General features: G+C 41.1%; 1 protein-coding gene across 6 annotated transcripts in view; it reads right to left on the reverse strand.

Annotated features, from left to right (window-relative positions):
* Positions 1–24579, reverse strand: part of ARHGEF3 (Rho guanine nucleotide exchange factor 3) — a 308196-nt gene that overhangs the window by 130556 nt on the left and 153061 nt on the right. For all 6 annotated transcript variants that reach the window (XR_003518294.2, XM_027585490.2, XM_027585491.2 and 3 more), the window contains one exon: positions 10840–10902. Coding sequence is in view for 5 of the 6 variants with exons in the window: in XM_027585490.2 (XP_027441291.1) it covers positions 10840–10902 (63 nt within the window). In the remaining variant the exon portion in view is untranslated. The remainder of the gene's footprint in view (positions 1–10839; positions 10903–24579) is intronic.

Raw genomic sequence — 24579 nt, forward strand, 5'->3', positions numbered from 1 at the left:
CAGAACCAGAACTCTTAGCTTCTGCATGTTCCTGGATTTCAGGTACAATCCAGAACATGAGTCCCAAGAGACTTTTACTCTTCCTTGGTCATTTTGGGCAGGGCACTTGACTTGTCTCATTTCAATTTTCATATCTACAAAATGAAATGCATTCAACTAAATAGTTTCTAAGGTCCCTTCCAGGTCTAAAACTTCTAGAGATTTTGCTCTGAAACCCAGCGCTCTCAGAGCTAAATACCCTAACTGTAAGAAGAACACGAAGCAAAGCCTACCCGCCATACAGTATAATTTCTCAAGGCTGGCTTTTGCATAAAATAAAGTGCAGCACTTCCCCAGATGAACCTGTGCATTGACCAGCTAAAAGAAAATAAGTCCATTTCAAGGATCCTCTAAGGGAGAAAAATCTCAGTAGCAGTGAAATCTATAGCAAAATTTCTTTCTTTCAAAACCAACCAACAATCTGGAATTACTCCCCTACAAGAAGGAGAAAACCAATCCCAGGTATAGCTAAGATGTGTCTTCCCTGTGCTTGGTTAACCTGCAACAAAATCAAGAGCAATCCCACTTGTCTGTTGACCAAAAAGTCTTAAGTGTTACTTCCTGCAGTGTCCTTGTGCCTAACACAGGCTAAAGTTCAATAAATATCAGTTGATTGAATGAGTCATGAATGATTTCATGAATGCACTAAAGAATGAACAGATGAACTCATTAATTCTATAGTGATAAATATTTCCTTGATAGAATTTATATAGATCTGGCCAGCAAATGCATCACTTTCCTTTGCCAAATAAAGGTGAAGAAAATAGTGTAGATGTATTGATTTTAGTCTTCAGTAGAAGACTCCAATTTGGTAAACTGGTATTTTGAGGCATGTGGGCAGTAAAAGAAATTCACTTATAGAACTAGAAGAAGAAAAATCAGTCTTCTGGGGCACCTGGGTGCCTCAGTCGTTAAGCGTCTGCCTTTGGCTTGGGTCATGATCCCAGGGTCCTGGGATCGAGTCCTTCATCGGGCTCCCTGCTCAGCGGGAAGCCTGCTTCTCCCTCTCCCACTCCCCCTGCTTGTGTTCCCTCTCTCACTGTGTCTCTCTCTGTCAAATGAATAAATAAAAAATCTTAAAAAAAAATCAGTCTTCTGCTCAGGAAAAAAACCACAATAAACACCTTCAGTTCCCTGCATGACTTCTACAGAGTTGACCACAAGCTGGCATTTTGATGACTGAAGATAAGCCCATGGCTCAGTTTCAAATGCTTCACAATCAATACCAACCATGAGTGTCGTTTGCCAAGAAACCACCTGCTCATATGGGTTCAACTCTCCCCATAAAATGATCTACATATAGCACTGTTAAACTAGACAGCAGGGTGGAGGAAGATGCACAAACCATGAGATTTCTCCTGGACCCTTCATTCTTCTGGCATTTTTCAGAAGTTACCCAAGAACCTAAGTATCAATCAGATGACATAAAAAGTTTATGCACAGTCAACATCAAGGGGAAAAGTCAACATACTACCTTTTCTTCACAGAGAATGAGCATCAGACACAACTGAGAAAATAAGGAGGAAAAAAAAAACAGCTTCTGCTATTCAAACCTGGAACATATAACCAGATCAAAGAGGAAGCTTGATGCAATTATGTAAGTCATTTGGGGAAAAACTCAATTAGCTGGGAACGGAAGCCCAGATGGAACTTCCTAACCAAGACTATTTACATAATTTTTAGGTGGACAGACCTAGGCTACATTTTAGAAAAAAAAATCATAAGCAAAAGTATTTATGAACAATTGTTTTCTGGTGACTTTTTACCACAAATAATCTCAGTCAAAATAGAGCTACTGATAAACTGCAAAATTTCAAAGGCAGTTGAGCTATAAACTTTGTCAACATCACAAATATACTCTTTGAATTCACAACTACAGTTTCCCCTCCCTCCCTTCCTTCTTTCCTTTTCTTTCTTTTGAACCATGGGTGACTCAGAAGGAATATGCTTCTGGATATATAAATTTAAACAGTGCATATACTTTTGCTTAACTGACGCACACATGACGGAGACAAAATAACTTTCTTTCTCCAATGCTCACAGCCTGTTCAGATCTGCATTTGATAACAGTATGGTTTTTATCTATTTGTTTTTCTCTGGTGTCCATGAATGGAAGCAGAACAAAAAAAGAGCACAGGAATCTGAACCACAAAAATAGTAATTTAACATTTTTCATACTAACATTAAAATAGCATATGTCCACAGGCACTTTTTTTGTATTTATCTTACTGCTTGCTCTGGAGGATGAGACGGTCTTTGTAACTAGAAAATACTGGCCATCAGTAGTGCCCCTCAATGGAGAATCGTGTTAAAATCATGGAGAATCATATTAAAGTAAACTATGATCCATTTGTTTTATGCAATAATAAGCAGTAGTTAAAAAAATAAGACATATCCTTTAATAAGTGAATGAATAAACTGTGGTACAGCCATACAATGAAATACAATTTCAGTGATAAAAAAAGAAGTGAGTTCTCAAGCCACAAAAAAAGACATGGAGGAAACTTAAATTTATATTACTAAGTGAAAGAAGCCGGTCTGAAAAGGCTACATACTGTATGACATTCTGGAAAAGGCAAAACTGTGGCGACAGTAAAAAGATCAGTGGTTGCCAGGGGCTGCAGGAAGGAGGGACGAATAGGCTGGAGCACAGGATTTTCAGGGCAGTGAAACTATTCTGCAAGATGCTATAATGGTGGATATTTGTCATCACACCTTTGTCAAAAGCCACAGAATGTACAACATCGAGTGAAGTCTAATGTAAACTATGGACTTTGGGTAATGATTATGTGTCAGTGTAGGTTCGTTGATTATAACAAAGGTACCACTCTGGTAGATGTTGATGATGGGGGACAGGGCTCTGCATGTGTAGGGTGGGAGCACGTATGGAAACCCTCTGTACTCTCTGCTCAATTTTGTTGTGAATCTAGAACTGCTCTTAAACAATAAAGACTACTTAAAAGGAGAAAAAAGCAAATTGCAAAGTAAAATAAAAAATGGCAACACCTATGTCTGTAAAAAGCTACCACAAGCTAATTTTTATTCCTCTATCTATATGTCTAACTAGGTCTAAACACCTGGAAGGAGACTAAACTGATAACCAGGATTATAGCTGAAGAGACACGTGGAACCAGGACATCATCAAGGGGCTGTTAGTTCTATTGCTGTTGTTTGATTTTTTTTTTAATGGTGGAAATGTGTGCAGAATTACTTGTGTATAAAAAATAAAACTGTTTTTCTCTTTAAAATATTCATTTCATATTTTATGCGAAAGAGGTCCAAAGTAAATTACAAATATAATGACATTCTATCCCTAAATACTTTAGAATTCATTTCTACCAAATAAAAACATTTTTCTACACTAAGACTATTTTTTCTAATAACAGAAGAAGCAGAAAAGATTTTCTACTAAAATACTGGGGTGACTCAATTAATATATTTCTTTTTTAAAGATTTATTTATTTGAGAGAGAGAGAGAGAGAGTGCACAGGTGCATACAAGTGCACCTGAGCCGGGGGGGGGGGGGGTGAAGAGGGAAAGAATCTGAAGCAGACTCCCCACTGAGCATGAGCCCGAGGTAGGGCTCGATCTCATGACCCTGAGATCACAATCAGAGCGGAAATCAAGAGTCTGATGCTCAACCGATTGAGCCACCCAGGCACCTCTCAATTAATCTATTTCAAAAAGCTGAGGTGATATCAAAGAAAATCCTATATCCAAGTGTTGAGAATTGATTTAATGGTTATTGCAAGGTTTTCCTAAAAACAATATCATCATTATTCCAGCCCCTTACTTCTATACAACATTTTACATTCTCTCCTTTAAAACACTAACAACCTCACATACCAATAGGCCAAAATTAATTATATTTGTTGCATTTTTTACTTCAGTCATTTGAATTACTAAAGTAATACAATGCAAAAGACCTATTATAGCAGATCGAGTGTCTTAATCAAGAATTCCTAATTTAGAATTCTCAGCCCCCCAAGAAGTGCATGGACAAAATTCAGGGCATCTGTGAACTTGGATGGAAAAAAAAATACATCTTTAGTTTCATTAACAACTGAAATCTAGCATTTTCTTCCAGTATAAATGAAGGCGACAGATCACAGAAGCATTAGCAGACCCATGACTTTGTCACCATAGAAATCACTATATTTTCAAACCACAGAATGGTCGGTACAGGTATTTCAAAGTATCATCTAGTAGAAGGTGTATTAGTTATTGGACTTACTGCCAGATCTTGTTACTTAAAGCATTAATTAAGAAGCACATGTGTAACTCTTACTACAAATTTGTAATTTAAAGATTTTGATAACTGCATTTCAATATAACTGGGTTTTGTTGTCATCTTATGTATTTAATTTTAGGCATATAGAGATGGCCTTCTAGGGGGCAGGGGAATTCATAGGTTTCCCAAGATGCCAAAGGTCAAGAACCCAGGAACTGAAGCTCCGCTTCTCATAATTCCATCCTCCAAAAAGCCACTGTCCACAATGTAGTGCATGCTCCTCCATTTGCTTATTCCTTTACATGGACAAATATATAAAAATGTCTAGTAACATAATTTATATTTCATGTGCTCTGTCATTGTGTTTTACACTATAGAATTTGGATATTTTTGCTGTTTCCAGCTTTTGGCTATTATTTAAAAATGCTGTATTAAGACTCCTTGTATATATCTTTTTTTAAAAAAAAAATTCACTATCAGTTCTATTTATGGATTGCTTGTGCCAACAATAAATATCCTTAAATTTAACCACAAAGGCAATTTTGTATTATGAAATCAACAGAATAACAGCTAGTATTTTCATACTTACTGCGGGCCAGGTCCTAAGTACTTTACATGAACTAACTCATTTTAATCCTCACAACCCTAAGGTGGGGCACTGTTTTGATTTCAGTTTACAGGTGAGGAAACTGAGGTACAGAGCAGTGTTCAGTCTCTAAGCTCCCATAGTGTGATTCTCATGACAAATTCAAACAAACAGGTGTTCTCAGAGCATGAGAAGTCTCATGTAACATGGCAAGGCAACAATAAACATCAACGTCACTTTGAAGGGAGTAGTAAATGATGATTGACACTTTGTTACATCGATTACCTTCTGAGAGTGTGTCCTGAAGCTCCTTAGAATTTCATTGTCACTGTACATTTTAAGAGGTAGATCAAAGAGTAAAAATCACAGTGATTATCACAACCCACCACCTAATAATCAATTAGGCCAAAGGCTAGACCGAATGGGTCTAGTGTCAATAATGAGCACATTTGCCATTAGAGATGGTAGTACCACCTTGGACACAACGTAGGGTCTCCACTACATTAAGCCCAAGCAATTTCACAGCCAGCAACAGCAGATCATAAATCCAAAATAGAACACATGCCAACAGGTTAAATACAAGCATACGTTCATAAAGACCCAATCTCAGTGCAGGCCTGGTCTCCTCGGCAATAAGAGCCTTATTAAACTCTCCCACGTAATTCATCAAGGCCCCATGCTGGCCAGGGCAAGGCTAATCTCTCTCCCCAGTTAGCAAGTTCCAGAACAGACCAAGAGAAAGCAAACCACAGCAATGGTATCTTTTTTAATTATCTGGACTCTGCTGAGCAGAGATAAAATAATCCCTACTGCTATTCCACGTCTGCCTTAACATATCCTAGCAATGAAACGTCATTTAGGTTAATCGAGACAAGAAAGCTCTGTCCCCTTTCTATATCCATTCTTACGCTTTGAGCATCCATAGAACAGGGTAAATCATCAGAAAGCACAGGCGACAAAAATGTCATAAACCTCAAAGGTGCTTTGCCAGTAAGAGGAGCCGAATGTCCTATACGTCATCTACTACCAGAAGCTACCAAGCTAAATGTTTTCATCTTCTTCCCAGCCTGGAGGCAGTGTGGGGAGGCTGTGGAATCCAACCATCCTGGACTTGAATCTACAATAAGCTGGGACTCTGAGCAAATTGCTTATCTGTCTGAGGCTCAGTTTCTTCATCTTCAAAAGGGTATGATAACACCTGGGGTGACAGGCAGTTGTGTGGATTAAGTGGATCTTATCCCACCCCAGTCATGGTTCAGCCCCATCTCCACCAGCCACAAGAGGGGCCTGGACCCTGCCAGGGGTGACAGGAGGGCTCTTCCCAAAGAGGCAGTATAAGCAAATACCCCATACAAAGTCATGTACTTAGCAAGGGACCAGCAATACAGTTGAAAGAGAAATGGGGCAGAGAAACCTGAGAAAAATCTCTACTCTGAGTTTCTGAACAAGACTCACCTGCTCTGAACTGAATTTCCACATCTCACTTCCAGAAGGGGTACAGACTTGTTCATGGGTTTAAAAATATTTGTACCCTTTTGGCCAGGAATTTCATATTTTATCCATTTTATCCTCCTCATGTAAGATTACACAGATATTTTAAATGCCTGCCAGTATTATTTATAACAGTGAAAAGTTATAATTTATCTAAAAATCCAATGAAGGATTGGTTAAAAAACTTGGCGCATCATGTGACAAAGTACTGTATGGTTATTAAAAATAATGTTCTTAAAGAATATTTTAGGATGAGGTGACATGATCTCAATGTAGTAAGTAAAAAATTCAGGATTAATTAGTATGTGTTATGATCCCAATTTTTAAAAATTTGTGCTTACATAAACTTAAGTATACATGCTACTTAGGGATACATGTTTGTAGCAAGTTTATAGACAGGCAAGGCATCGATAAAGATTAAATTCAGCAGAGCAAGGGGTTCTGCTTTGCTGTTAAGAGCACATTTCCTCAGTTGCATTGGTAGCTACATTATATATATTATCCTCAATGCCATTTTGTATGTCTGCAATATTCATGATGAGAAATTTTCAACTGTGTATATAATGCCAAGAAGGTAATACATCAAAATGTAGCTACTGTTTTGAGGTGGGATTATTAATGACCTCTCTTATTCACAGTGTCCAAATTTTCTACAAAGAACATGTATTCTTTTTCATCTTTTATACTGTTGTTATCATTGGAAACTATTTTTATGCCCACCCCAGAACTCATTTGTTTTTTAAGAGAGGATCCTTGGCGCTAAGCAGTGCCCCCCTAAGCAGGGGCACACTTGGCTCTTCCACCACCCTGTTTCCTGGGACACCATGAACCCTGGCTCTTCACTCAGGCATCTCTCCCCCGTTAGAAGTTAAACCAGAAAAGTGCAGTGGGGGAAGCAATGTCTCTGAAACCATCCCACTCACATCCTCTGACGTGAGAAGAGATTTGTAGGCGGCTGCTAGGAGCATCCTCCACTCTGCAATTTGTTCTCAAAAGTATAGGTTGCTTTTTTTTTTTTTTTTCTGGAATATTTTGTGTTCTATCCTGCCAGGAAGCTGGGGGCTCAGCCAGTGGCTTGGGTAAAGTGGTGGGAAGAATCAGAGACCGATTATAGCGTCAACTAGCATGGACATTCCATCACCACTTATTTTTCACCAAGTGCTGGGGGTGGAGGGTGGGAGAATAATTCTTTGGAGATACATCACCATGCCTTAAGACCCTTCCAGTTCCCTTTTTAAGAAGGAACTCTTAACATGGGTCTTGGCTGAGCTCATGGGGCCCACGAAATCACACATCAATCTTGTAAAATTTTCTGGAGCCCAGATTCCCAAAAGAGTCTGTGACCCCCTAAACAATTGAAGATCCCTGTCTGTAAGAATAAGCTCTTTTCTTAGCTTACGCACTTCTGTTTGGTCTCTAAGCCCAAGTTCAGTAGGAGGTTAGAAGGAAAACTCCCTTCCAGGCCCCTATCAGAATCGTCATTTGAGGCTTTAAACCAAAGCAAGATGTCAGTAGGAATGTTTGGTGTTATCATCACTCACACACACTGAGGGGCTCTATACACACTTTTTAATCAAAGGGGGAAGACTTCATCTGTGTTAACATCTCCCAACTCTATGTGACAGATATATTTCTTTAATAGGGCTGTATGTGCTAAATTCTACTACACATTAGGAGGGTTCACTGTTTTTTTGTTTTTAAAAACTAATCAAGCAATAAGTACATACTAAGAGCTCAATGTGTGTGCAGCAATGGGCTGGAACACAATGGAAACTTGACCATGATCCCCTAGGGACCCCTTCCCTTCATCTAGTAACTTCTTGTTGAAAGCACACATCTGATGAATATCTTTCCACTTATTAAATGGAATCAAAATTGAGTTACTAATATTACTTTCCCAAGCCCTCACATCCTCCCGTTTATGAGTCATCAGTCGGAACCCACCTTCTTTTCAGATACTTTACACGACACATAGAAACAGGGTCAAGCAACTCTTCAGTAATGCTGCTGGTTAGTTAAGGGACTGTGACTACTGGATATCACCATTTTAAAGCATCTTCAAGTAGCCTACAAAGGCCATTTATTTATTAGAACAATTCATTTATCGGACTCAGCTACTTATTTAGACACTGTTGCCTTCATGGTAAAACATCTCTCATGAGTGGCTCCACCCACCACTTCATTCAATTCAATGTACCTCCACTGAGTGCTGGTGAGGTGTGAGGGACTAAAAATCATACCACTTCTTCTGAGGCCCTGGCTGGAGCTGTCACACATCCTGTCATTTCCAGATGACTGGGATTGTGAGTGAACCTGGAACACACCAGTTTTCATGTCTTCCGACAGCTTCTAGGAGTCTAGGATCTTTCTAACTTTTACAATTTTTATAATATCATGTGACAATATTTGGAGAAAACTCTGCTGAGGTTCTAAAATCTGTCTACCAAGGTTCAGGAAAAATTTGCCAGGCAAATTAGAAAGGAGTCTGGCCATAGCTGAATCCCTAAACATAAAGGTAGATTTCTTTTCTATACAAGTCTCTTTATTATGACAAAACATGATATGAGAGGGTTAAAAAAGAGAGAGAGAGAAATATCCTTTGCAGCTGCACCAAGAGAAAAGAAGTCAGATTGTTGATTGTATGAGCCTTAAGTGATCTTAAGAGAAGGCAAGGTTATTGATGTCAATCAGCATAAAAACCAAATCACAATTCATAATTGCAAATAATCCTTTCATATAAGAGAGGTTCATGGTTTTTTATTAAAAAAAAGTCTAGAGACATGTTTTCCTGAAAAATAAATATAATAAAATGTAGTTGAAGAAATATGTTTGATGAGATGTGATCTTAAAGTCTTGCCTAAATCACTACATCTCCCTGGGCTTCTACTCTTCATTTTCAAAGTGTGAGGACAACTATATGTTGGATAAGAGCTGTTTCAATTCAGAAAGTCAATGATCCTAATAATTACCACAAAATTAAAAACGTTGAAACACACAAAAAAACTTGTTGCTGCTAAGGGAAGTTTCATGGGCTTCACCTGTCAATAATAAAACATTCAGTGAGTAAAGTAAAACCCAGAAGAACATCATTTTTTTGTCCTGTTACCATGGTATCCAAGTAAACTGGTCCAACGCCATCAATCTGATGGTCTAAAGACTGGAACAAACACCATATGGTGAAAAAAAGATGCCCAAGTACATCAATTAGATGCCAGCTCAGGATCACTCCATCACGGCAATTTGCATCACACAAAATTCTGCAATAATTAAAAATAACTAAAAGCATTGTTTAGACTGGTAAATAAATGTTGTCAGATGAGAACCCCATGATCCATGTTCAACAAAGTTTCAAATTTTCACAATGGCTTTAGAGGACTTGATCTCAAACCTCTTTTTTTAACAAATGAGGAAACTGAGGCTCAGAGAGGAGAAGCAACTTGCCAAGGTTGCACTGTTAGTTACAAGCAGAGCCAGGACCATGACTCAGCCCTTCACTCTTAGCATAGAAGCTTTCTCATCTCACAACAATGGCATCAGTGGTTTCTGTGGAGGAGAAAGACCAGAGCCTAAAGTTGGATGGATCCACTACACACAATGAACGCACTCCAAGGAAGTGCACAAGATGAATGGACGTGGGGAGCCCAAGAGGACCTGAATATCCATCCCCCAGCCCTTCAGTAATGAGTGCATCAGAGACCCAGGTTGGCTTCCCAGTTGTGTCGCTGGGGAAACAAAGAGGCCACACAAAGAAAGCTGCTGAAATTAAGCACCCAGGACATAGCCCCCAAATTCAAGAAAGCTCTTTACCTCTATCATCACCAGCACTCGACCATCATGTCATTAAACATCTTTTGTAAACTTCTGCTTTTCAAGAAAAATACAGCAAGGCTCACATTTGGTGGGTGTGTAGTATGTACCAGGCAATTGTGCTTGGTATCTCACTTTTATTGTTTTATTTGATCCTCACAACAATCTTGTTAGGTGAAGTCTTTTCACCTCTATTTTCCAGATAAGAAAACAGATACAAGGAAAGGTGTCACATTAATGGTAAATGTAGAATCTTGATTCAAATGAAGATCTGTTAAAGCCCAAGTCACTCACTCTGTCATGCAGCCGGAGACTTCTCCCAGCACTGGCTGCCTGAGTTGGGCCAACTCAATAACTTCTGTGAAAGGGGGACAAACATCTGACCATCTTCTGGAACCAGCCTCTAAAACGGCACCGTGGCATTCATCTAGATTCTACTCAGATGCACTGATTTCATAATTCATTTTATGAGAGAAAACATGAGCAATAAACAACTTGGCTTGCAAGCTTAAGTTGGCCACTCAGCTTTCTCCAGTCAAATGAAATGTTTAAAAGAGTTCTCCCCAGGTCACAACTTCCATTGTCAGAAGCTGGAAGCCCCCTTAAAGCACACGGCATGTTAACAAATAGATTCAGAGACAAGAGGTGCTCTCATGGGAGATACAATAGGAAGCACTGTACTTACACTTATGTCGAGACTACAAAGGCTAACAGCATCCTCATCTTGGGTGCTCTGCTTGCGTTTTCGCTGCAAAACAAATGATAAACAAAGTTCAGTGTAGACAGGGATTATGGCTTTGATTAAGGAAAGGAAAAAAAAAAAGCAATCAATTGAACGGCACATGTAATCCTTGTCATTTCTATCATGTTTCCCCAAAACTTTAACCAACCTATGTAAACAAACAATTCTAAGAAAGCCTAAGAAATCATGGGAAGCTTTATAAACTCTAAGGTAATTGGTAAGGTATTGTTCTTATTCCTGCTGCTACAATTTATTTATTTTTGTATTTCATTTTTTCCTAAATATCTCTATATATCAAGGTTCAGAAATTTAGATACAAAGTTCAGATTCTAACTTGGGAGAAGAAACTAGCCTGGAAAGAAAATCAAATTCACTTAAAGATATTTCATTTTTAGAGCTCTTTGTACTTGGGTAATTTAAATTTGTCCTAAACTTCATCTAGGGTCCTGATATAATCACAGAACCAGAAAGCTGGAACAAACCTTAGACATCATCTCCAACCTTCCTATTTTATTGCCATAAACACCAAGAAAAATCATTACTTGAATGGAAGAAAATTGAATTTGAAATGACCTTATGACCAAGGAAGTCTGCCAGGTTAGATGTGGAAAATATATTTTCTTCCTTATAAAAAGAAAAGAAACTCCATCTACAAACCATAATAAAGCTCATCAGAGATACATTCACCTCTCTCCTACATCCCAGTTCAACCAACCAGGCAAGTATTGCTTGAGTCCCTAATTTGTGACTGGCTAAGTCTCCTGATCCTACTTGGCAGAAACCTGCTAAAGGACCAGAATCACTGGCATGCAGTTCCCATGGAGTCCAGAGACATCTGGAGTCTTCAATCCCTAAAGAAGCTCACCTCTTCCTCCTCTATCATATTCTGAGCAGGAGAGACAGACAGAGAGTGGAAAGTGACCAGAGCCGTCCTTGTATATCTCACTATAATTGTTCTATTATTTCTTTGCTTCAGTTCAAGGAAGATTTGTTGAACATCTACCACGAGCCTGGCCCTTCATTTGCTCCTGGGACTGCAAAGACCAGCAGCACCCATAGTTAAAGAACTCACATTCTTGAAGAGGGACTGACTCTAAAGGAATGAACTATAATGCAGTAAAATCCAAACATCCTAGGAAAGTCACATCACTTTTCTGAGTTACCCCTTCTCAACTCTTAAGGTGGGGGTGATGACATTAGCTTCTATTCTCAAAGGGAGAGGAAAAAATAAGGTGATGCATTTTAGAACTTAGCAGAGCGCCTGGTACACAGTGGGTGCTCAAAACATGGGTTGGAAGCTCTGGAAGCACAGGGAGGAGTAATCAGTTTGGCTTCGGCGGGGGTTGGGGAGGTATTCTCAGAGGAGACATTTGAAGAGGCCAGAAGGTAAATAAGTTTGACAAACATATTGGGAGGGGACTAGGGCCTCTTGTTTCAGAGCCAGCTATCTAGATCTTTAGAACCCCACAGGTGCACCTGGTTCTATCCAGAGTAGTGGAGTTCTAGATCCTATATATTATTCCACTTGAGCAGTAGAATGATTTAGAGATGAATGCCAGGAATCACGATACTGAATCAGCCATCTGGGATAGTGCTCAAGAATCTGCATTAACGAACTCTATTCCGGGGTTTTTGGGGGAAGCCTTGAGAAGATGGTGGTAGCCACTTGCCACTTTTGAGGATGTTTCATGTTTGCATAGGAATCTGACCCTCCCCGATTCATCCTCTAATTAAAAGTAGCTCTGTGGGGTCAGTGAAGCCAATTCACTGGTTAATATTTGTAAGGTGACTTTTTGAGGCAAAGAGGTCAAGGGATAATTTCCATTCTAGGGTAAATAAACTGAAGTCAGGGGAGATAAACAATTTGTTCAAAGTTACATGTCTACAGAATCCAGGATTCTAATTCCTGGGACAGAACCCTTCACACACATCACGTAAAGCATACTTGGCAAATAGGTTACAACTCATTTGCTCTCCGGAATGTCTGGTAGCATCTGCTGGGAGGGGGGCACTGAGGACTACATAGCACAGCAAATGGGAGAATGCTTCAGTCAATCAGTAACATGTGTGGGGTGTACGAGAGGGGAAGAGCTGCTGCCCAGGACAGCCCCTGCCCTTCCTGAGTCTGGCCACTCTTGCCTTGAGAGGCTAGTATTATACCCAGGATCTTGGGAACTGCCATGAGGGACTGAGGCTCTAGGATTTTATCTGTAATGTGGAAATAATGCCTACAGGGTCAGGCTGTCATGAGGATCATAGATAATATGAATATGGCAGCTGGAACGAGGCCTGATATACAGTAGGTGCACAATAAATGGCAGTTCCTGTCATGTGTTACCCAAACTGTAAGCCACACAGATATATGCTGCTACCCGGTATAGTCAGATTATAGAACTTTGGGGTGCTACAATTCCATTCCTACAGCTCTGCAATTTTGTCAATGCAACACATTAATGGTAACCTGTTACCCCAAGAAGCCCACCCTGGGGAAGGAGAGGGGATAATAAGAGGTTTTTTCCCCATAGGCATGCAGCCCTCTCCAGACCAACTCAACACATTACCCAGCACCTAGTCTCCAGAGCACCCCTCACCCCAGACACTTCCACATGCCTCAAGTGTCAAATCCAGAAGACAAATGTCCTCTAGCCACCTTTTTTAATTAAGCCATGGCCAGTTAATCTGGGATAGAATGATCTCCTTAAGAAACACACACATTTTACAAAATGAAAGCTGAATGGATTATCAACGTGGATTTTCTTTTCAATTTCTGTTACAGGGGTTGGTTGTTGACCACTGCAGCAATAAAGAAGGAGCCTGATGTTTAAATTCTGAGCCTGAAGCAAAAATTTCACAAAGTATCGCTTGGTCATTTGTTCGCTTGCTTTATGGCCACTGAGCACTTTTGATGTGCAAAGCCCAGCTGTGGGTCTGGAGAGACAGCAGTGAATGAGCCAGTCATGCTCCTTGCCCACTAATTGGGAGTAACAAGAAAAAATAATTACCGATTATGATCTCTGCTGTGAATGAGTCAGATGAAGTGCTGAGACGGAGACTAGCAAAGGAGACCTAGTTTAGAACGATAATTTAATTTAATATTTTGTTTTCTGGTTTTTGGTTGACCTTCTCATCAGACATAAGCCCATGAAGGCATGACTTGGTCAGTCCAGGTCACATTTCAGAACCTGGTGCCATATCTGGTGTATGGCTGACACCCCTTACAATAGTATTTGATTGTTTTGTTGATGCCTTTGGTCTTGCTCCCTTTGAGAAGTTTGTCTTCACCAATTACCCAATTCCAAGAGGGGCACAGGTGGAGGGAGTGGAGGGGACCAAATGGGCACCCCTTCAACCAGACTGGCCAGCCCAGTCGACTCAGGTGATGAAGGGTGTGCAGGTCCCATGCATGTGCTGCATACCCCATGTGGGAGCTTCTAAATTCCACCTAGGAACTTCTAAATTATTGGAGAGCTGAGCTTATAACAATGATCTAAAGAACAGTCCCTGGAAGAAATCACCAGTGGGAAATTTAAATCCTGGAGACACAGACAAATGAACATTTCAGAAAGCAGAGGGCGTGGCAGGACACTGCACTCATTTTGAACTTCACCAAATGATTGATAATGACAATAATCAGCTTTAGCCTATTAAACACTCACTACATGCCGGTCACAGAACTAAATCTTCATATGAGTGATCTGATTTGATCCTCATAACCACCTCAGGAGGATCCCCCATTTTGCAGAGGAGGAGATGGAGGCTCAGAGAAGGGCAAGGATTTGCCCAAAGTTCTATAATTAGCAAGGGGCAGAGCCTAGATTCACTGGGCTCCAAGCTATGTGTTTCCCCACTGCACTGTTCTGTCCCAGACTCTGGAAGGGCACATCATACAGAGATGGTCTAAGAAAGTGTTGAGCACAAGGAGTTTGGGAAGAAACACCTTTATAATCTATTCTACTAAAGAATTGGCCTTGGGGCACCTGGGTGACTCAGTCACTTAGGTGTCCAACTCTTAATTTCAGCTCAGGTCACGATCTCAGGATTGTGAGACAGAGCCCAGCATCTGGCTCCATGCTGGGTGTGGAGCCTGCTTAAGATCTCTCTCTCGGCCCCTCCCCACTCCCTCTCTAAAAAAGAAAAAAAACAAAACAAAACAAGAATTGGCCTTGAAGATAGTACAGCTAGGTAACATTTTGAGGTCCTTTCTAGTTTTTTTTAAAACTATCACTGCCTGCTATCAGGTAGGCTATGGATGAGCCAAGTCACCATTTTACTGCCCCTGTGCATCTGAAACCATGGGCAGGTTATGGGGGGGAAGGGAGGTTCCCAGGCAGGAAGGATACTGTGTGAACTGTCTGCATTTACACACTTGGCCTCACATGTTCTCATCAGCCAATTGGAGGAGCCATGGAACCACCCTGTTATTCTTGTTAAATTTACTGAAGCGAGTGCACAGTCCACTTCCCTTTCAAGCATGAAAACAAAGCGCCTTGGGTGCTGTAGTCTACACTGATTTGAGCACATGACTTTAAGCCCCAGTGCCCTGTGCAGTGGGTCAGTGAATAATTTCTGAATGAGTGACTAAAAGAAAGAATAAAGGAGACTGGTGTTTTTGAGGTGACACCCTTCCCTTCCACTAACCACCTGGCTGCCAAAATTAAATCAAAACCTCAAAAGCAAAGATTACTGAAAGCTGACATTCTTCAACCTCAGATTTCCTTGGAAGACTCAAAACCTGCACATTTAAGCTACAACTCTTGCTTTTCAAATAGGAGGTTTTTTTTTTTTTCCTTACCAGTGAAGGCATTTATTTTCCTTAAAATACGTAGACATGTTAAAAGAAATCATGGCTGTTCAAACATGGGTCCCAGTGGGACACTGGTGACTTCCACTCCTCCTATGAGAAGGAATGTCAGATCTGTTCAAGGGTGAGGCACACCCATGACCAGGGCATCTATATCCAGGCACTGCCCTCGGCAATGGCATGCAGACTCAGTCTCTGTGCTTTACGAGCGAGGAATCCAAGTATGTAACATACCTCAGCTGAAAGGGAACAGTCAACTGAACCAAATTATAAGTGAACTTAATGGACACCTGAACCCTTTGTCTGAACATTTGGGTGCCTATCTGGGGCAGGCAGGAAAGGCAGTTATAGAGGGGTATTTATGGGAACAGAGGGTCTGAATGCACGATTTGGTTCCTTAGCCCTGCAGGTTACATATTTGATAAGGCACTTTCTAGAGGTGCTTGGGTGCTGGAAAAACTCTCTCATGCTTCTCAAATCAAAAAACAAGCAGGAAGCCCCTTTATTAATTTGTAAAAGAGCAAAGCCCTTTGTATATTTGGATATGAGGTCTGATGGAAATAGGAGTATGTCTGGATGGATCAAGTGGACTCTGTCTGAGACTCACTACTGGTAACAGCATCCTGCTGTGTTGACCTTAGATCTTCACCTGGGCTCCTTTCACCCCACTTTCATGAAGCATCACTGTTCTTCAGGCCACTTGATGGCCATCTCCTTTAGGTTTGGCTACCTTCTAATAGCATAAGGCAGACCACTAAATCTCATTGGTAAATGTTCCGGAAACAACTATTTTTTCTGGTGTTCTGGGTAAGCTCTCTGTGGGGAGCACTGACCCTATCCTTAGCTGATCAATGTTCAGAAGAGCTGGTCCAAGGGACGCCTGGACGGCTCCGTCAGTTAAGCGCCCGACTCTTGATTTCGGCTCAGGTCATGATCTCAGGGTCGTGGGACAGAACCCTGCATGGGGCTCTGCGCTCAGCAGGGAGTCTGTTTCTCTCCCTCTCCCTCTGCCCCTCCCAGTGTGCATGCTCTTTCCTCTCTCTTTCTAAAAATCAACCAATCAATTAATCTTGAAGAAGAGGAAGAAGAGGAGGAAGAAGAAGAAGGAGAGGAAGGAGAAGGAGAGGAAGAAGAGAAAGAGGAAGAAGTGGAGGAGGAAGAAGAGTTGGTTCAAGCCTGAATATCTTATCCTACGGGGCTCAGCTTCCATTCTCTCCGGGCTCAAATCTTGGGATCCTTTGAGGTGTTAAGCTTTAGAATTCAAGGAGAATCACCGGGTGCTTTCTAATACATAAGGGAAGGGAAGTGGATGCTGGAACGGGGCACCTGCTATGAGCTAAGCACTGTGCTCACTGCTTAAAGGACTGTTCCAGTTAAGCTTCTCTTTAACCCAGTTTAAATAAGTATTGCTGTGTTCATTTTACAGTGGGGGACACTTGAGCTCACTCAAGGTCACAAAATTAGTAAATACTAAGACAGGGATTTCTTGCTGGGCCAGCCTCATTCCCAAACTACTGACCAGAATTTCTGCCACACAATGCTATTTCCCTTTTTATATTGTTTAAAAATAATATGTGCTCAATTTAAATTAATATATTAAAAATATATCATAAATGTAAACACTTATTTAAAACAATACATGTTTTAAAACAATATAGAGGAATTCTTAATCTCAGGAAACAAACTGAGGTTGCTGGAGTGGTGGGGGGTGGGAGGGATGGGGTGGCTGAGTGATAGACATTGGGGAGGGTGTGTGCTATGGTGAGTGCTGTGAATTGTGTAAGACTGTTGAATCACAGACCTGTACCTCTGAAACAAATAATACATTACATGTTAAAAAAAAGAAGATAGTAGGAAGGGAAAAATGAAGGGGGGGAAATCGGAGGGAGAGACGAACCATGAGAGACTATGGACTCTGAGAAACAAACTGAGGGTTCTAGAGGGGAGGGGGGCAGGGGAATGGGTTAGCCTGGTGATGGGTATTAAAGAGGGCACGTTCTGCATGGAGCACTGGGTGTTATATGCAAACAATGAATCATGGAACACTACATCAAAAACTAATGATGTAATGTATAGTGATTAACATAACATAATGAAATAAAATTTAAAAAAAAACAATATAGAAAGGCTCACAAGGCATTTACCTACATACCTGATATATATTAGGAGCATAAGTGAGACAGACCTGAATTTGAAATCCAGCTCCTTCATTTGCTATTTGGTGTGATAAAGTTACTTCTTTATCCATTCATTCAACAGTTATTTACTGAGGACCTACTATGGGCAGGCAGTTTCCAAATGTGGGGATCTATAAATGTCTATAAAACACTTCTATAAGCTTTGATTTCTCCATCACAGGGTTATTCCAAGGATTAAAGGAGACAAAATATTTTGAACAGGGCCAGGCAAATGGCAAAAGATTAAAAACATGGTCATAATTATTGCTCTATTACATTATTATTACTATTACAATTGCTGTCACTGCTGTTTTGTTTGTTATCTGACATTGCGAGGTGGGCAGGGTGGGCACCAGAGATGGGGATCCTGCCAGATGGTGGGTGACCGAGCTGGGACACGGCCTGACCCTCCTCAGACTGCCCACGGCACAGGGGGGGTCTACGTGGACGCTCTGTGGATACCTCCAGTCACGTCTGCTGAGTTCCCACTCCTCTCACAGAAGACAGGCCAAATGCAAGGCCTGACTTCATTTTAAATGGCTGAGATTGAATTGATTAGTGTTGGAACAGCCCTGTGATTTAATCACAGGGTTTTTCTATTTAATAACCAAGTGACCAGAGCAGCAAAAACACACTGATGGAGGGAGTGCAGCTCCCGACCTGACAGCAAATGGCCCCTGATTAGTCGTTTGTAATTATTAAATTCAAACCAGATCTCAAACCTTTTTGATTTATCTCTTTGCTGGCAAACAGCTTTGGTGCTTTCAGAGGCTTTAACGCCTCCCTTTCATCTGAGCCTTCTTGGGGGAGAGATTAGCAAAAGGATTTTGTGTTCTTGTACTTGCCCTTAGCTGGAGCTGGACTCACTAAACTCACGTTTGAGCAGGGAATGGATCCACATTCTGTTTCTTTCCTGTCTGAAGCTCCAGGGGTGAGCAAGGCACAGGGACCCCGCCTCCATTTTTAATACACTGTTGGCGAGTTTTCCTCATTTTTAAAACATCCTTCTCCAGCATCCAGGAACCCTGAGCCTTTTTTTTCTAGATTCTTCAATGTGCTCACAGGGTAGCAAACCTGGAAATCAGGGTGCTCTCTGAGCTACAGGTAAATAAATCTTTACTCACATGAAATGTAATTTTTGTATGTAGATGCCATTAACTGTAGTTTGAAGATGTTCAGTGGGCACTAAAGTCAGACGTGGTGGCTTCACACCCTAGTAATGCCCTTTATTTGTTGTAGAACCTTAAGCACATCATTTCACCTCTCCAACACCTGAATTTCCTCATCTATAAAATGGGAATACAAAAGTTACTGTGAGAGTTAACTAGATCAATGTGGGTAAAGGGCTTAGCACAGTGCCTGGCACACAGGAACTGCTCAAGTATTTTTTTCTTAAGATTTTATTTATTTATTTGACAGAGAGAGACCCAGCGAGAGAGGAAACACAAGCAGGGGGGAGTGGGAGAGGGAGAAGCAGACTCCCCGCTGAGCAGGGAGCCCGATACGGGACTCGATCCCAGGACCCTGGAATCATGACCTGAGCCGAAGGCAGACGCTTAACTGACTGAGCCACCCAGGTGCCCCAGGAACTGCTCAAATTCTTAGCCAACTAGGAAAAGCCCCAATTATTGATTTTGGCCGTGGAACACCTGGCCCATAGCTTGTTTGGAAGAAGAGATGAAGTCGTCTTAGCCAAAGAAAGGTCCTTCTCTCCCACGGGAAGAAAAACATGTTCAACCAGACAAATGGGAGGAGGGGAGAGCCAGCCAGCGTGCCAGTGCCACCACCAGCCCTGCTAAGCAACCGGCAGCCAGATTCACTGTCATTTCTCAAATGTAGACCACTTTTCCCTCCAAAACACTCCTGGCCAGAGGAGCAGGAAAGAAGACAGAAAACTTGTCTACCCAGGGCAGAGGGCTGCTGAGTATATTTTCCAGAAAGATTACCCTAGAAAAACTTCATTATGGGCATCAACTTAGGGTGGGAGAAGCGGTTGTCATTCACACAGATTTTCAACAATAGGATGTGACAAGGATCACAAAATTGAATGAACTGGAGCACTTTTTTTATGACTTTCTAATAATTACTATAATTATTTTATATTTTCTTCTACTGGATCTCAGGTGTACTGAATTGGACTAATCACTGAAGTCCTTGGTTCATAACACATTACAATCACTGGTGCTTCCCGGCCTACTTTTATGTGTTTATTCATTTATTTTTAACAGTATAATGAACTCCCATTAAAATTCTTTGCATATGGAATGGTTTGAAGCCCTTATCAACAAAAATATTACTTATATAGTTCAGGGAATGTCCAAACAATTGCTTAATTTCTAGATAATTACTCTATGTAACCAATCAATTCAGATAGTCCGACTGTACAATTCAGAGTCAAATATGCTTATGGTCCTTGATAATACTGAGAACCTGATTTTACAAGGAGAGTTCTCTGTTCTTTACTCATTTGTGTTCCTGCCTTTCCCTATCTAGAAAACCCCTGGATGCATCCCATGCATTCTCAAGTAGGTCCCCAACTGCTAACAGGCAAGCATCTCACCATAGGGAGATCAAAGCTTCCCTTTAGCCACTGGTCTCTGGACCCTTTACTCCTGGGAGCACCCTGCCACACAAAGCAGAGATGAAGAACACTTGGAGAAACGGCTGCGCCTGCTAAGATGCTCTGTAAATCCTGAGAACTCATCAGGATAGCCTTTATATAAAGAAAAGTTTCCCTGGCAGAACCATGAGGTACTGTCTATCAGATGAGAACTCCCTCTCTCCTTCCCTTTGCTGGGTTTATAATGACAACTGTCTATTAAGAATCCATTGTATGGGGGGCGCCTGGGTGGCTCAGATGGTTAAGCGTCTGCCTTCGGCTCAGGTCATGATCCCAGGGTCCTGGGATCGAGTCCCAAATTGGGCTCCCTGCTCCTTGGGAGCCTGCTTCTCCCTCTGCTTCTCTCTCTCTCTCTCCCTCTCTCTCTCTCCTCCTCTGTCTCTCATGAATAAATAACTAAAATCTTAAAAAAAAAAAAAAGAATCCACTGTATGGGGACGCCTGGGTGGCTCAGTCGGTTAAGCATCTGCCTTTGACTCAGGTCATGATCCCAGGGTCCTAGGATGATTAGTCCTGAGTTGGGCTCCCTGCTCAGTGGGGAGCCTGCTTCTCCCTCTGCCTGCCACTTCCCCTGCTTGTGCGTGCGTGCTCTCTCTCTCTCTCTCTCTCTCTGGCAAATAAATAAATAAAATTTAAAAAAAAGAATCCACTGAATGCTGGGTACTTTCCATATGTGACATCCAATCTTTACAGCAGTATGAAGAAATGATTACACATGAGGAAGTTGAGGCTTAAAGAGTTTAAATGGCTCATTAAGGCTGCTCTGTAAGTGTACAAAACCGAGATTTTCTATCAGATCTGGCTAACTGTGTAGCCAGTACGGCCGGCCCACATTCCCCAGGTAGTCACTATTCTCTTGCATTCTACAGGCCAGAAATGCCAGGCATTTAATGCCATCCAGAGTAGCCCCCAACCTGTGATGTACTGGAGTTGACACGTAAATAGCCCAGCTTCCTAAAGTTTGCAGGGACAACTCTGAGGTGTGGTCTGTCTTGAATGTATACTGGAACCACCCAGGGGTTTAAAAAGCTCTCATGCCTGGCTCCCACCACCCAGGGATTCTGAACATCAGGAGTTTCAAAAGCTTCCCAGGTAATTCTAATGTGCAGCAAAGTTTGAAAACCACTGTCCTACATAGTGTCCCTAAAGCCCCCAGCAGGATTGAGCCCCAGCTGCCCACAGAGCTAACCTGTTCCTGATTACTTCCTGTTTCAGCTTGCTTCCCTTCTCTGTCTCTTCCCTGCTCCCTCACCGGTGCTTCTGGAAATTAACTTCCCAAATAAACTGCTTGCACTTATATCCGGGTCTGTTTCTGTAGGACCGAGCAGAAGATAAGCTGAATATAGCTCTGGGCTTCTAACTCTGGAAGTGTACTAGGAGGCAGGTGAAGCCACAGAGTAAACACAGTCCATCAACTTGACTTTTCAGGAAGCCATGCCAGCTATTATTTATATATTTCAACAAGAACAGAATGTCAATTTACATAAGATTTTAAAGATAAGTCTGGGAAGAAATTTAAAATCAAGTGACCTTCACATCGATCTTCCCTCGTACAAGACACACAAAGGGCTGAGTCCGTTTCCCCTCTGATCAGAGGTTGGGAAGCATCCAGAAGCCAGAGAGAGTCACAGCTCCTCCTTCTCCTGGCTGCATGGTCCACCCACAGTTCTCCTCCAGCAGACAGGAGTCCCAGTAAGACTCTATCAGGGAGCTTCCATATACTTTTACCAAGATCCACGCAGAAGGATGTTTACTGTAGTATTGTTTACAAAAGCAAGATACTGGAAACACATGTCCACCAAAAGAGACTGGTTAAATAAAACTAGGCTATCTGTATAATAAGAAACACAATGTTATTACATAGAATAGTGTAGAGCCACACAATATATGGAAGGACCTCCAGGATGTATTGAGTTACCAAAATGATAATAATAGAATAATAATAAAGAGTATGCACAGCATTTTTCCTGCTGTGTCAAATTCTTAAAATTAAAAGAGAAAAAATACATATTCTCATGTACATACATACATCCTGATACATGTATTAAATTTTTTTCTGTAAGGAAGCACATGAAACTGGGGACAGAGCTAAGCATGTGTATATGTCATTTTATTAATGCCATTATAGGTTATCTGGGTACTGAGACAACTGCCCTTTTGGTGATGGTTGTTTCCTTCTTTACGTATCTCTATACTAAAGAAAGATGACACAGCTGAAACTTTTTTTTTTTAAAATAGATATATGTAGGTAGATTGATATTGGAGGCATCAGAATGAATTCATGGTTATACACCCCCCCCACACACACACATTTGTATTTTTTCCCTACCCCTATCTACTGAGAGGTGAAAAAGCATTGACACCCTAGCAGCTCTGAACACACCCAGCACCCAGATCTTGGTTTCTAAATACCATTCTCAACTAAAAGGACCAGGGCAACTTGGAGAAAAGGCTGATTCCAGGGTGAGGGCAGGAAAAATACAAGATGAACCTGGAACATCTTTCTGTATCAGGAAGTAATAAAGTGCTCTAAGAATGACGGATAGAGTCACCAGCTTATAGGGCTCTCACCAGCCACGTCTGAGACAATCTCAGCATCAGACGAATGATGATAGTAATGTACCATAACCCACCAAATAAAATAGGAATCCATGAACCCATGATGACATAAATAACTAACTAATAAACAGAGATGAGATGATGGACCATCAATAGATGCTAAAACTAGTAGGTTAACATTTCATGACAAATAGGACTCTTCAATAGTTTCAATTTACTTGTTACCTAAAAAGGGAAAAAGTCATAATTTCACAATGGAGAAACTTACAAGATGCCACTTTGAATCAAAGCTAACGTCACCAATACTGGGACAAATTGGTATCACAAATCCTTTGATGTGATGCACTAAGAAAGACACCATATCATTCCTATAAATATTCCTGTGAAAAATGCACACCCCCCAAAAAATATCCTCTAGATATTTTTAAATGCACAATCTCAATCTAAACATATGAAGAAATATTTAATAAACCCACATTGAGGGACACCATATAACACAACTGGCCTCTACTCTTTAAAACTCTCAAAATCAAGAAATACCAAGAAACCTGGGGAACTGTTCCAGATTAAAGGAGGCTCAAGAATACCTAACAATAAATGCAATGTGTGACCCTGAATTGGATTCTGGACCAGGAAAAATAATAGCTGTAAAATATTGTGACCATTGGCAAATTTAAAAAAATTAATGGATTAGTTAATATATCCTGTCAACATTAAATTTTCTGCTTTTGATAATTATACTGTATCAGAGGATGCTTTTATTCTTGCACTGAGGTATTTGGGGCTAAAGGGACATAACGTCCGTAACTCAATCTCAAATAGGGGCAGAAAAATAATTTACATTTATGTATTATATAAATGTATACTATACATATAATGTCTGTACATACCCCTCCCCTCGAAACAATGTACTTGAATATGCCAACAACCTCTCTTAACCCAGCTCTTCTGAATACTGCCTCAGGAGGCGCCTGGAGCCTCAGGAAAAGCCATAGACTGTCCATGTGCCAAAGACGTCTTATCCAGACCAACTAGAGTCCATTAGCTCCAGTTTTTAGAGTAGTCTTGACTAACTTGAGAATAATGCTCTTGGCAAAAGTCTGCAGAGAAGCCATCAGGACAATAGTGTGAAAGACAGTTACCATTTCTGATGAGCGATCTGGAAAGATGTCGACTGTGATTAGAGGGACGTTTTCCTTCTGCAGCTGTCTTTGAAAGTGCAGGAGGGCCTCATCACAACCCCAAATTACAGGAGGGAGGCAAAGGACCCCCAAATGCCAGGGACATGCAGGTATTCAGGGCACCCCTCCTTTATGGCACTATTAGGTCCTGTCAAGTTTTGAGTAAAAAGCAAAAGTTGTGGCAAGCCACAGATGAGCTGCAGGGAGTGGGGAAGTACTCTGTGCTACATTTTCTAATCCTGAATTTTTGCTTCAAAGCACATCCCAATCACTTTTATCCTGAAGTCTGAAACCAAGGTCTGGATTTTGCAGAATCAAAGCATATTTATCCAGTATTTAATCTAT

Source organism: Zalophus californianus, chromosome 1 (genome assembly GCF_009762305.2).
Source record: "Zalophus californianus isolate mZalCal1 chromosome 1, mZalCal1.pri.v2, whole genome shotgun sequence".
NCBI classification, from domain to species: domain Eukaryota; kingdom Metazoa; phylum Chordata; class Mammalia; order Carnivora; family Otariidae; genus Zalophus; species Zalophus californianus.